Source organism: Microcaecilia unicolor, chromosome 11 (assembly GCF_901765095.1).
Source record: "Microcaecilia unicolor chromosome 11, aMicUni1.1, whole genome shotgun sequence".
NCBI classification, from domain to species: Eukaryota; Metazoa; Chordata; class Amphibia; order Gymnophiona; family Siphonopidae; genus Microcaecilia; species Microcaecilia unicolor.
The window spans coordinates 92,456,284-92,470,625 of record NC_044041.1 but is presented as its reverse complement, the minus strand read 5'-3'; the positions used below and the strand labels follow the sequence as shown (position 1 = coordinate 92,470,625).

At 41.8% G+C, this 14,342-nt stretch overlaps 1 protein-coding gene across 1 annotated transcript in view; it reads left to right on the top strand.

The window, feature by feature from the left end:
- Positions 1-14,342, top strand: part of MAST3 (microtubule associated serine/threonine kinase 3) — a 208,209-nt gene that overhangs the window by 137,693 nt on the left and 56,174 nt on the right. The window contains 8 exon segments of the mRNA XM_030219481.1: positions 2,025-2,092; positions 3,708-3,793; positions 11,231-11,256; positions 11,259-11,315; positions 11,318-11,437; positions 12,109-12,182; positions 12,184-12,248; positions 13,275-13,407. Of these exon segments, the coding sequence (XP_030075341.1) occupies positions 2,025-2,092; positions 3,708-3,793; positions 11,231-11,256; positions 11,259-11,315; positions 11,318-11,437; positions 12,109-12,182; positions 12,184-12,248; positions 13,275-13,407 (629 nt within the window).

Below are 14,342 nucleotides of genomic sequence, written 5' to 3'. Positions count from 1 at the left end.
AGTTTAGACCTAATTTAAACTTTTCAGACAGGTCAGTTTAGCTTGGTGAATATTTATTGTCCAACATCCATCTTAAAACTAGAAGAGCTCAGAGGTTCCCTTATTTTGTTGCTAATGGGCATGAACTTCTAGTATCCACAGAGAAGCAGGAAAGATAATTTTGATATTGTTCTTTGTTGAAGGGATGAAAATAAATAAAACAAATAAAAAGTAGGATCATTTGACACATTTCCTGTGAAATAGCCATGCCCTTGCTGGAAGGGTGAAGCAAACTGAGTGCAGTTAGCACATGCCCAGATTGTGATACCTACTCTTCTGAGCAAACCACTTTTTTAATTATTTGGGCCTAGTTGTATGCTCCTATCTTAAGGTTTGTGGTTGATTGCAAGTATAAGATTAGAAACAAAAAAACCCAAGAAAGGGCTACATTCACTGTGGCAATGGAAAACAGAGAAACTAGGTCAACATTTCTTTGGTTTTACACTCTTAGGGACAGATTCTATATATGATGCCTAAAAAAAATCCACACGGTAAAGATTCCGCCTAAGCGTATTCTATAAGCTGTGCCTAGATTAGGCACGGCTTATAGAATACACTTAGGTGGAAATCTTAGCACCTAAAACTATGTGTGTCCATATAGGCCAACCAAAATGTGGCTTAAATCCCTGCGTGTAGATTTACATTAACTGGGCCATATTCTATAACTGCGCTCGTAAATTTTGGAATGCTCACGAAATGCCCATTTCCCCCACCCTAGCCATTCCCCCTTTTGAACTGTGCGCATTAAAATTTAGTTGCAGTTCGTTACAGAATATGTTTGTTCTGGTTATTTTTCCTGTCTTTTTAAGACAACTATTTTGGTAAAGGCAAGTTCTTCTTTTCCTGAGCACACAGATTAAGGAATGTAATTTTCAAACTGTCATGGTTGGACAAGTCCACAGATACTTTTGCAAAGAGAAAGTAAACCCGTGTGTTTTCACTCTGATGCTTGCCACAGGTGTGACATTTGCATCAACTTTTATGTGGATAGCTCTCTTCAAGGAAAAATGTAATGCTACAAAGAGTGAAAATCTGATCTATGTGTGTATTCCAGTCCTACTCTCCTAAATACTGCTAGAAGCTATGCTATAGAGCTGTACTTAGGGAGGGCATATTTTTCAGGTGGCCAGGTTATGCCTATAAGCCACTGTTTACCTGTATCATCTGAAATGATTTTTCTTTGTTGAATTGAAGGATTTTTTTTTTTTTGCTGTTGTTTTGTTTTCTTTTCTAATGATTGGCATACTTGGTAATGCTGAATTGCCTTTCTGATGCATGCAGTCAGGCCAGAGTGAGGGGAATCCTTTTGTAAACATAGGATAATTTTGAAAGGTATTTCCACAGATTTGTTTTTTTGCAGATTGCCTGCCGGCTATGTGAGTAAAAGTGAGCACATAATGCAGTTTCACACCAACTTTATTTGCTACGACCAGAGGTGCCCCCCAGGGGCTTAGGTTACCATCTCTGCTATCGGAGATCCTCAGTGCTGAGCAAACACCTTCACTGCATCAGGGGAGGTATAACCTGGTGTTTAGTGATCACCCAGTTGGCTTCTGTGCCTGAGCTTGAGGAGGAGCTTGCACTTATGCATACTTTTGGATTTTAAAAAATGTTTGAAAATTATCCCACCAAAACTAGCTCCACACAATTACACCTGTATGAAAAGTTTTTTCAGGAAAATTTACAAAGTTATAGCATATGTTCCTTTTCAACGCTGTTATTGCCCCCATAATGCTGATGGTTCAAAACTTGAGCCTGTTTCTTCCTGGCCTTTGACAAATCATCTTGTATCGCAACATGGGTTCTGCTGATAAAATGTTTACTAAAGCACCATACGGTAAGGCTGGCATTGTGGTTCCCCCTTCTTTTTCACGCTGAGATATAAAAACATTCCAGTGTGACTTTTTGAAGCTCCACGAGTTGCTTATTTTGCTTTCTCTTACACTCCTCTGCATCCCCCCCTCTCCACCCCCATGCTTCACAAGACATAGTTCAGCTGGATTCCACAGACAGCAGCGGTAATGTCCCCGCAGAGCATGAGGATGTTCAGGAGGTGTAGTGGGTGGTGTGGACCATGCATTTGATGGTCAGAGTTTTGCTAGATGGTTTTTCCTCTGCTCTAATTCCTCATCTGTATGTGCATGAGAAACGCTGTATGCGAGACACCATTGCCTGTGAAGCCTTCTGTTCGCATTGCATTGAATTTGCTATACGCTTATCCTAGTATTACCATTAGTTAAGGGATCACAACTCCTGATGATAGGCAATATTTGCCAAAACATGGCTGTGTCGAGTCTTCTCCGCATTAAAGATTGTGGATATACACGCTTGATTTCCTCTTCTTTTGTGAACTCACTTCCATTTCCTGTTTCTCATCTGTATGAATGCCATGCAAACTGTAGTTGACTTTATTTTGCACTTAACGCTGTCTGGCAAATGCAAAGTTTACAGCTAAAATCACTTATCAGGTCATTTAAATGACTGTTCATGCACTATATGAAAATGTTTGTTTTAATTTTGTATATATTAAGGGCTGGGCTACACTTTTATTCCTGTAGGAAACTATCCTCCCCCCCTCCCCCCCCCCCCCCCCCCCCACCAAAATCTAAACTGTGCTCCTGGGCTAGATTTTACAGTGCCATATCAGGTAACAGTGAGTCTGCTGCATGCTTAAACTAGGTATAGAGACTGGGTAGAGAGATTAAATAACGTTTAGGCATGGCACTTAAAACTTATTTTTTCTGGCAGATTTAATTTTTTTCCCTTTCTCTCCCCTTCCCGGCTCTCTGTTGGACTGGCATATTTTAGTGTGCCTTGTCTGTTGGCTTTTTGTTTTCTCTAATTTAGTCCTCCTCTCGTCCCGTCTCTATATTTTCTCCCCTCCCCCATTCCTTACTGCCTGACCTGTTGTTATAAGGTAGTTCCTTTCTGTCCTTGGCTGTCCTGTAATTGATTATTATTATTGTAAACCACTATGTTGACATTTTTCCTTAGCAGTATATCAAATAAAAGGAACCTGAACCTGTCAAGTTTTAGATGCTGTTTGTACAATTCTGTCCTGTGCTGTGGCAGTTTGCTTTAATCCTGGGATTCCAGTCCTCAGGACACACCTAGCCAGTCAGGTTTTCTGGATACCCACAATGAATATACATGATAGATTTGCACACAATGGGGAGGTAGTATATGCAAATTTATTTCATGAATATTCATAAGTATCCTGAAAACCTGACTAGCTAGGTGTGGTCCAAGGACTGGGTAGAGAACCCCTGCTTTAATCAAATGGTAAGATTAGTGAGCATAAGGTACTTGAATTTTTTTTTCCAGATTTTTTCAGCCTACTTTTAATGATGTTGAAAGCAGTTTACAGGATTATTAGAATTAGAAGTCATTAAATCCCTTCCCAAAAGAGCGTACAGTTATATGTGGATACCTGAGGCAACAGGTGATAGTGACTTGCCCAAGATAACAAGAAGTATTGGTGGGAAACCTGGTCTGCAGTCCATTGTTCTTTCAGGTCATTCCTTCTATATATGAGACACGCATGTTCAAACTGTGCTTTGTATATGAAAAGAGTAAGGTGTGATCTTGCTAGTGAAGCACCCATGGTCCTACCTCCACCTAGCCTCAAGCCTCCCATAGGAAACTGAAACTTGACTTTCTCCTGTCAGGGCCGGGTTTCAGCTGCAGTATCCCGCCGGAAGCCTAGCGAAAGTGACTTTGAAACTGTGAAACTGATCAGCAATGGGGCATACGGGTAAGTTTTGTTTGTTTGTTTTTATGATGGGGTTGAGCGCCATTATTTGAGATCAGAGGTTCATTCAATGATGTACAGTTGTGTGCCCACTTATTGATGTGATGATGCTGTTGCTTGAGGAAATTTAAAATTTTAATTGAAATTTGAATGAGAGGAAGGAATTTGTAGAGCTTAGTATGTGGTATGGATGGGTCATATGGTCTTTATGGTTGATTTTCTGTGTTTCCACAAAGTGCAGAATTGTAGAAATATTTCATATTTTTCTTGACATTGGTAAAAGTCAGTAACCAACTATGCTCTAGTCTTTTAAAATAACTGAATTTTATTTTGTAAAAGATATCATATTAAGATGTACAGTTTGGAATCACTATCCTACTGCAAAACTGTAAAACGCTATCACTTCAAGAAACTTGAACACCTGGCTACCAACCTTTTAAAGCTTCTGCATTCAGATCTGCATACAGACCTGACAAAGGGAGTTTATCTCCCGAAGGTCTAGTCATTCACTTGTCAGGTTAGTCCAGTAGATCAATCATAATGGCAGCAATTAATGGATGGTGTAACAAGGAAATTTTATTAGGTCTGCTAAAGGTCCCCCATCCTCAGCATCCATACCAGACCAGTCCAGATGGAATGGGTGTTGAATCCACCGACCATATAGAGAAATAAAATAGTTCCTGTGTTCGCTTCTTAAGGGCACTGTGTATGCACAGATACTCAGTATTTTTCGGTCTCCAGCAGGTGGTGATGCTTCACCATGCACGTTTTGGGCTGGCAGGTCTTGCAGGCTCCTGAACCAGTGCTTCTGGTTAAGTTGAACTAGGTTTCCATTTGAAATTACTGAAAGAAGTTGGAGTGAAAAGCTTGTTAAAGAAAACCCAGTGGTGCCAGGTCCCTTCCTTCTCCCCCATTTCCCTGGCAGGGTTTTTTTGGGTTTGAGGTGCTTCTAAGCAATGATGGTGGTGGTTGGTGACCTGCAGCATTACTCTATTTAGCAGCAAAAGCTCACAGAGATTGGAGAGAGTGCTGCCTGCTCAGAAATTAGCTGTTTCAAGGCTCAAAGGCTGCAGCTGAGATGCTGGATTTGACCAAAGAGCCTGCATCAGAAGCCAATTCAGCCCTTCCTTCAGTGAACAGAGGCATGCAGAGGCAGACAGTAAGGTGTCGATTGTACAACTGTAACCAGTTTCTCATTGCTATTCTAAGCTGATACCAGCACGTGGAGTTTACTGACATAGGGGCTAAAAGTTGGGTTCTTGTAACACCCCTGTTTATCTTGGGATAGTTTATTCCTCTGTTTTGTTTTGTTTTTCAGTTGAGACCTTCAGTCACATTTTTTTAAGAGCACATGAACAGCAGCCATGTTGTTCCTTACTTAGTCACTGCTATCCTTGCTTAGATTCTGCCTTTCTGGTGTATCTTTCACACAAGTTTATAGCCTCTTTTCAGGCTTGAATTTCCTTCATGTTCTGCACTGTTTTGGTATTGTGCGGGACTGGCCCTTAAACAGGTGGCTTTCTACTGGCAAAAGAAAAAAAAGGGGGGAGGGTCTCTAGTTTCCCTCTATGGATGCCTACCTGATCAGCAACTTTTATAAGGAAATACAGTTCTGTATTTTTCCACCATTGCAGTTTTCCTTTGTTATTAGGCAATCAGCAGTAAAAACATTGGTAAGCCATTCAGAAACATGATATTTACTCAGGGTGTCATTGCTAAGTTTTAACCGTGTTACATATGGAAGTTCAGTTCTCACAATGGTACTCTGTATCAACTATTATCAACTGCATTCAGCAATACCTACCTAAAGTAAAAGGTATTTTGTTCTGGAGACTCAAGCTCCACCCAACCCCAACACCCCCCCTTCCTTTACCTACCATCCCATAGTCTCCTACCCCCCCCCCCCCCCCCCCCCCATGACATTCAGCATTTAGCTCTTTCCCCTGCCTCTCCCCCCCTGTGGTATCTAGCATCTCTCTTCTTCCTTCCACATCACCCTCCCTATGACGTGTGTATTTCCTTAGCTCCCTCTCCAGTGCTACAATCAGCAGAACAGGCATTGGGGCTGGCCAGCAAAGGGCCTTGAGCATCTGCCCATGCTTAATACCTGCCAGCTCCCACCCCATCCAAACTTGTTTCGGAGGGGGTGGAAGCTGGCAGGACATGTGTAGATGCTCATAGACTTAAACTAGCCGGCTACTATGCTGCCTCAGTTCTGCCAATTATAGTTTCACTGCCCTGAGGGAGGGAGGTAAGGAAGGAAACCCCTCACGGGGAGGTAGGGAAGAAGTGACAGGAAATTTTGTGGGTGCTATGGCACCCGCAGCTTCTCTTATTTTGATGCGTATGTTTTTTTACTGATGAAAAACACAGTTCTGTTCTTCATCTCTGATGCACTCCAGTGCTGTCTGCCTACATACAGCATGGTTTATATTTGGAAACACAGTTCTCATAACCATTACTTTCAGCACTGTCTACCTCACTGGAAAATGATTATATGGAGACAGTCCTGATAACTGTTGTTCATATCTGGTGCATGCCACTATTTTCAGTGCTTGTTGCTTCAGTGGAGGGGCTTTACACATGGGAAACTCAGTTATGATTACCATTATCCATGTCTGATGATCTCCACTGCTTTCAGCATTGTCTGTCGGAATGGAAAGAGATTTATACACGGAACATGATTCTGATAATGGTTGTCCATCTCTAATTTGCTGCACTGTTTTCAGCAATGTCTGCTTACATAAGAAGTGTTTTTGTACATGGAAATATGGCTATGAAATCTGTTATCAAACTATAGAAACTATATTTGGAAAGAGAACCTTCAATGTCTAGTAATACAAATGAACAAATAGATTCCTTATATAAAGCTAAATAAGCAATGAAAATAATTAAAATGATGAAAAGGGAGGAAAAAGCCTCAAGAAGCTCCAAACTATTGGCTGGTAAGCAGGACTTCATCGGCAAAAACCTCCCAGAAAAGAACATGTGATTTTAATGGAATAGCAAAACATCAGCTTAAAAATACTTAGCTGCATAGTCTGTTTCTCCCAGTAAAACCAGAAACCAGGTCTCTCTAGTTTCATCGGTGTTGAATGGAGTTTAAATCAAAATTTTGACCAGCTGACCCTGACACAGCATAACGAAATGCTGGCCACCATCGACTGGTTTCTGGTTTTGCTGGAAGAAAGAGACTATGCAGCTAAGTAGTTTAAGCTGATGATTTGCTATTCCATTAAAATCACATGTTTTTTCTGGGAGGTTTTTTGCCGATGATGAAGACATCCTGTTCTACCAGCCAATAGCTGGGATCTTCAGGGGGAGACAGAAAATCCAATGTGCTCATCCTGCTCACTGTTTCAGCTGCCACTGTTTCACGGGCCATTCCACTGCTTCAGGGGGAGATAGAAAAATCCAACATGCTCATCCTGCTCATTGTTTTACTGTTTTAAGGTGCTCAGACAGTAAAATAGTGAACATGATGAATGGAATTTTCTGTCTCCCCTTGAAGCAGTGGAGTGACCCGCAAAATGGTGGCCAGCGTCGGGGTGATTGGTATGCTGCATTAATGCTAAGTAGTTACATTTTTGAATTGAATATAAAGTGGAATTTGCTTTTCTTAAAAAAAATGTAGATATAAAATTCAAATAAAAATTATGTTAACTCTTGATTGGGAGATGATTGATGCAGCATTTGACAAAAGCGATGAAGTAACACATGTCCTGCATTTTCTGAGGCTTTTTCCTCTGCCTTGAGTTTATTGAATGTAATCTTTTAAACAATTGCAGCTAAACATGATACTAGTGAAGTGTTTTTTGTTTTGTTTTGTTTTACACATAGGGAGGAGGAAATTATTCCCATTTTATATAATTGTGCTTGGGTAAAATATGCTGTGTGTAATAATCAAAAATAACATTCTCTAAGGTCTGCACTAGTTGTTAACTCCAGAATACTCTTAAAATTATTCAACATATTTCAGTCCCTTGAATATGTCCTAGATCTTGTTCCCAGCAGTTTTCACCCCTTCCATACCGTTTAATCAAAGCCTTATATAACCCTGATATGGAAATGTGTTCTGAGATTTTGTCAAAAATGTTCTTATTTTGCCCCCCCCCCCCCCCTCCCCCCCATTCACAGTTGAAGTTGTTCCCAGTCCAGGAGATACACATAATGTTTCGCTTTACAACAGGCAAATGTATCCCCTATGAGCTGTTGAAGCTTTTCAAATGGAATTAGGTGACTTTCTCCATCAATGATCTTTTCAGCAGCATTAGTCTCACATTTTCCCACCCTAGGAATGCTGAGTTATCTGGTCTTGGCTTAGAAGCCACATTTCCCCTCGGGGATAACTGGTCTCAGGGACGTGCTGGTAAATTTTTAACAACAGGCTCTTTCTCCGGAGGTAGCCAGCTCTGCAGTTGGAAGGGGGGGGGGGGGGGGAGCAACACTTGCCTCTCCTCCCTCCCTTCGTGCGGACACATTAGGCATACCTTTGCTGGCAGCCAATAAATGGACTGCCACCACTCCCAACATCTTGCTCTGAGCAGCATGCTGAAACTTCTCACACATGCTGAAGAAGTCCCAGCCTGCTGCTCAGAGCTGGAAACAAGGAGCGGGGAGCAGCAGCAGTCTATTTACTTGGCTGGCAGGACTCAGCATCTCCACCAGCAAAGTAAAAGAGAATTCAGCAGGGGGCCCAAGAATGTGGGAGCCAGTTGTTAAAGTAGCCATGGAGGGCCTTACTTTAACAACCGGCTCCCAAAATTCTTAAAAACTTAACAACCGGCTCTTGTGAGCCTGTGAGAGCCTGCTCCAGCACACCACTGTCTGGTCTGTAAGAGTAGGGTCCCCTCCCAGCTTCTGGGTGAGCATCTTCCACACTTCAGCAGTCACAAGATAATGCTCTTGCCTAATTTATAAGGTAAAAAATTATTCAGAGCATGCAGTAAAGAATTAAAATGATACGAAGCATAATGAGCTGCTTCCATTTCAGTTGGGGTGAATTGGCAATGAGTGAACATTCAATCTCTAATGTGTCAGAACAGACAGGTATAATTGTATAATCTCATGTTCAGCAAACCTAGACCCCCCCCCCCCCACCCACACCCACACACAAGCTTCCGATTCCCTTTTAAGTACTAAAACCTCAATTTAGTTTTTTTATTTACCTAACAAAATCTAAAGAACAATTGGATCAGTCATTTCAAATCTTTTTGCCATACGCTTAAGTGGCAGTGTTTGTAGCAGGTAAAGCCATCTAGGAAATAGCACCACACAACTTATTTTGCCTGGCAGCATTAGTGACAATTCTCTCCAACTTTTTAACTGCTGTCTAGTAGCATCTAACAGCTTAGTCACATTAACGGAATACAAAGATCCAGTAGAGGCCAAAAGCTGGATTCTTAGATATCTAAAAGCACTCCTTGCCCATTGCAAAATGAAAGGCCCATTCTTCCGTTGCCATACCAAGCTTATTGAGGGAAGGTCCTCCGATTTTGTGAGAATGTCTAAAACCTGCGTAATTGCCATATTCCTGGAAACACTCACCCCTCCAAGGACCTATGAGACTCATTAGATACACTGAAATATCATCAGTAAAGGCCTCTAACTTAAAATCTTGGGGACCTGCTTGTATTTCCCTTATCAGGGGATCCAAAGTCAGCACAAAAATCGGGGTGATAATGGATACCCCTGTCTCATTCCTCAACAAATCAGAAAACTCTATAGTCCAAGTTCATTTGCCATTAGTGGGTCTCTTGGTGAGGAGTAGAGTCCTTATCATTGAGATAAAAGTCCCATAAACCCATACTTACCCAAAGTTGCATATATGAAGTCCCAATGGACAGAGTCAAAAGCTTTTTCTACATCAAAACTTATTACCAATGAGGGGTGACCTACTTGCTCCATATAGAATTTTTCTTAGATTCTTAGTTATTGACCGATCTCCAACAAAACCTACCTACAACTGATGTATAATCGAGGCAACACCCCTGCCCACCCATTAGCCATGACCGTCACTAGTAGTTTCACTTCATAGTTAAGCAGTGAAATGGTTGATAAGATTTCAATATGGTATGGTCTCTGCTTAGCTTCGGTAATATGATAATTTGAGCTGTTTAAGGTATTCTGGTAGAGATTCTGTATCTATCACATTAACCATAGTTATACCTCTTAAACATATCTCCTCACCTAGAAGTTTATAAAACTCGGCCCCGAAACCATCCATTCTTGGTACTCTCAACAGAGGGCTTAGTTTAATTGCCTAATCCACTTTCTCCAGCTTTATAGAGGAATTCAAAAGCTGTCTTGTCTGCAGGAATTATATATGGGAGGTCCAACCCATATAAGTGCATGCTTCACTGCAACCCCTCATCACTTAGAGAAGCATATAGTCTCTCTTTTTTTTTTTTTTTTTTGCAATATTCCTTAAAGATACTACAAATTCACTCATCCTTATTTACACTCCTCCCTGTCTGGTCTTTCAGAGCTAATATTTTGTTTTTGTCCCCCTCAAAGTTGTTACCAGACAAACCAAAAATCTACCCCACTTATTCCCATGCTTGTATAGCTGGTACTTCTAATAAGACAGGAATTTAACAGTTCTCTGTTTTTTTTCTTTTACAAGGTTAATACTAGTTCACTCCTTATTTCTCAGGCATTCTTCTTCTGGTCTTTGGTTCTTCTGCTCCTTCACTCCAGAAAACCATTTCTTCTAGTAGAGTTTGATAGTCCCTTCCATATTCAATAGTGCTTTGCTACATCCCATTAATTTTGGACTGGTCTGGTATGGATGCTAAGAAAGAAAATTTATTTCTTACCTGCTAATTTTCTTTCTTTTCGTCCTACAAGACCAGTCCCGAAGCACATATTTGGTCAATCAGCCACTCTTTTTTTTTTTTTTTCCTTAGGGTTATCTCCTTTTGTCTTTCTACAGTTATCTATTTTTAGAGTTTTCCATTGAGTGGGCTGGCTACAATGGTTTAACTATATTGAGCTACATTTTTATTTATTTGCTTTCAGCCAGCAGTTTAACCTTCTACATACATTTAGCTATACTGTCTACTTTTACTACGTTATCAGAAATAATTCCTCTAAAAAGGGGTGTTGCACTGTTTTATCAGTTGAAATACTGAGTATTGTTGCCTACATTGTGCCCTTAAGGGGCACATCACAGCAACTATTTTGTTTCTCTATTACATCCCACTGGTTGGTAGACCACAACACCCATTCATTCTGGACTGGTGTGGTAGGACTAAGGAAAGAAAATTAGCAGATAAGACATAATTTTTTCTTATAGGTCCTTGGTAGTGAATGTGAGTCTTGCGTCCTGGAGATGGTCCTTAAATGCAGATCGTCCCCAATATATTCATTTTCTGCAGTGTGCAGTGCCCCCACCCCTGGGACACAGAATCTCATACACCATTGTTATTTCTTTCATAGGGCTGTCTATCTGGTCCGTCACAAGGAGACTCGCAGCGGTTTGCCATGAAGAAGATAAACAAACAGAACCTGATCCTTCGGAACCAGATCAGCAAGTGTTTGTGGAGAGAGACATCCTGACATTTGCCGAGAACCCCTTCGTTGTGAGCATGTTCTGCTCCTTTGAGACCCGGCGGCACCTCTGCATGGTGATGGAGTATGTGGAAGGTAGGCCATGCAGCTGGATGTGATGTGTGTTTTTGTTGATGTTGTTGATAATTAGTGCATGACTCTGTCCTCCCCTTCAGCAATGTGTACTCTCTCCACTTTCTGCTATCAGCTTATATAGGTACAAGTTAGTAGCCCTTAGTTGGCCAGGAGGTGTATTTAAGCTCATGGTGATCACCTAAATAGGTTGAAATGTCATTGCACTTGGAAGTTTCACTGTTCTGTCTGTGACAGATGACAGGTTAATAGATTTTTTTACCCCATCCATTTCTTATTTGAGAATAGTGCAGGCAGATGAGAGGGACTTGATTTAGGGTTCAAGCATAGTTCTGGAAGTGGTTTGCTTAATTATGTCCTGTGAAAGTATGACTCTGACTGTTTCTGTTATCAAATCAATAAACAGATGCTAGCATGCTAATTTAACCTTTGGTCAGCTGATTGTAGATATCCACAGATAAGCAGGATGAATTTCTCCTGTTCCACAGGGAGCCCCTGTTACTATCCTGAGCCTGTTCTGATCTTTTGGCTCAGAAAAATTTGTGATTGTTGCCCTGGGCTACGTTTATAGTGATGTTAGGATGGGCATGGTTCATTGTTTAAACAAAATATTTCAAACACTGTAGGGATCATGCATGACTTTTGTGCATCAAGTGGTAAATCTGTTTTCTTAGGGGGTGATTGTGCTACGCTCTTAAAGAATATGGGTCCACTGCCGGTTGATATGGCCAAGATGTACTTTGCTGAAAACTGTTCTGGCTCTAGAATATCTTCACAACTATGGAATCGTCCACAGGGATCTCAAACCAGACAAGTAAGACCATCTCCATCTACTTATCAGAGAATAGGTTGCACCTCCTCAGGCAGCTTTGCAGGGTTTTTCTAGCAGGTACTGGGAGCTTCTAACGGAGATCTATAAGGAGATACAATACCTCTACCTTCATACGAATGGTTGAGGCCTGCAGTGGCAAAGATCTGGTTGCAGTTGCAGAAACACAGCCATCATATAGGAGTTATCACTCATACAAAGAATTATTGAGTCCTTTTGGAAAACGCATTGGAATAGCTCTAAAATCAAGTAGAAGGTTAAGAATATTTGGAAAAGAATAGAAAACTAAACGGAACATTGTAATACATCTCTGTGTATGCAATGCGAGTCCACATCTTGAGTATTACACGTAGTTCTGGTTATGTCATCTCATAAAGGACTTAGTAAAACATACAGAGTAAGGTGGCAAAGATGACAGATGGCAGTGGAATGGCTGCCCTGTGAAGAAAGGCTAAACAGAGCTGGTCAGCTGGAGAAGAAATGGCTGATGGGAATCTAAGACATTTATAAAATCATGAGTGATGTGGAACAAGTCCATTAGGGAATGGTTGTTTTACCCTTCCCAGTAGTTTAAGGAGTGTTGTCTGATACTAATAGATGGCAGACTTAAAGCAAATTGGAAAGAGATTTTTTTTTTCACGCAATGCATAATTAAGCTATGAAATTTACCAGAAAATGGGGTTGCTTAGGGCAAATTTCTGTAAGATAAGTACAAACAATTAAACTGGGTATACTTGGATGCCTCATACTTACAGAATGAGGAGAATGAGCTCTAGGGGATGAACTTTCATATGAGGATCTTCCAGATTCTTCTAAGTGATCAGATGGCCACTGTCAGAAACAAGATGCTGGGCTTAATTAACCTTTGTTTTATCTCAACATGGCACCTTCTGATGTCCTTGTCATCAGAGCTACACAGAAAGGAGGGGGTGAAGTGTCAAATGAAATGCTACATTTTTGTTTAGGGTTTTTTTTTAACCTTCACTAACTGGTCTGTATTGCTGTCTGCAGTTTATTAATTACCTCAATGGGACACATTAAACTGACGGACTTTGGGTTGTCCAAGATTGGCCTGATGAGTATGACTACCAACCTCTATGAAGGCCATATTGAGAAGGACACAAGGGAGTTTGTGGACAAACAGGTGCAGTGGAAGGGGATTTTGTGTTTTGTGTGGGTTTTATTTTTTTTTGGGGGGGGGGGGGGCCTGGGGGGATCCTACTGATTGTATGTTCTTCTCACTGCTGATGAGTGCTGGGTTGGACCCATCTCAGGCTCATAGACGTCCGGTGTAAGAGCTTGGGGAGCCTAAGCCTCCCCAGCCACAAGCCCCTGACTCACACCAAATACCAGGCTCTGTATGGCATCTCTCACTCCATGGGTCCAGCACCTCACCATTACCTCTGGTCCAGAGGCTTGCTTCCTCCCCCCCCCCCCCTGTTGCAGCATCTATCCCTCTGCTTCCCTCCCCACAGTCCCTGTAACTTGATTAGATTGCCACTGGTAGCGGCACTGTACCAATTAAGACAGCTCACTTTGGGACTTCGACCTTCCTTGGGACATGTTCACTGCCTTGGATGGGATACATCCCAAGGAAGGTTGAAGCCCTGAAAGTGAGCTGTTTTAGTTGGTACAGTGCCGCTACGCTACTGGTGGCAATCTAATCAAGTTATAGCGACCACGGGGAGGGAAGGAGAGGGACAGACACTGCAATAAGGGGGGGGGCAGGGGGATGAGAGAGACGCTGGACCAGGGCGGTGAGATTCAGTAGATACCTGGACCTTGGGGGGGGGGGGTGGAGGCAGACAGAAAATGGTCATGGACCCAGGACAGAAAGGGAGAGGGATATGGATAGAACTTGGCCAGAAAGAGGCAAGATGAGGACTGGGCTCAGAGGCAGAGAAAGGAGAAGATACTAGGTGGAAGAAAGAAGATGCTAGACCCAGGAGGGGGAGACACTGGGAGAGCAAGGAAGGGGAAAGACACTGGATCTGCGGAATGGAGAGAGAGAGACTGAAACTGACTAGGACTGTAGGGAAAGTAAGAGAGGGGGAAAGATACTGGACGGTGGAGAGGAAG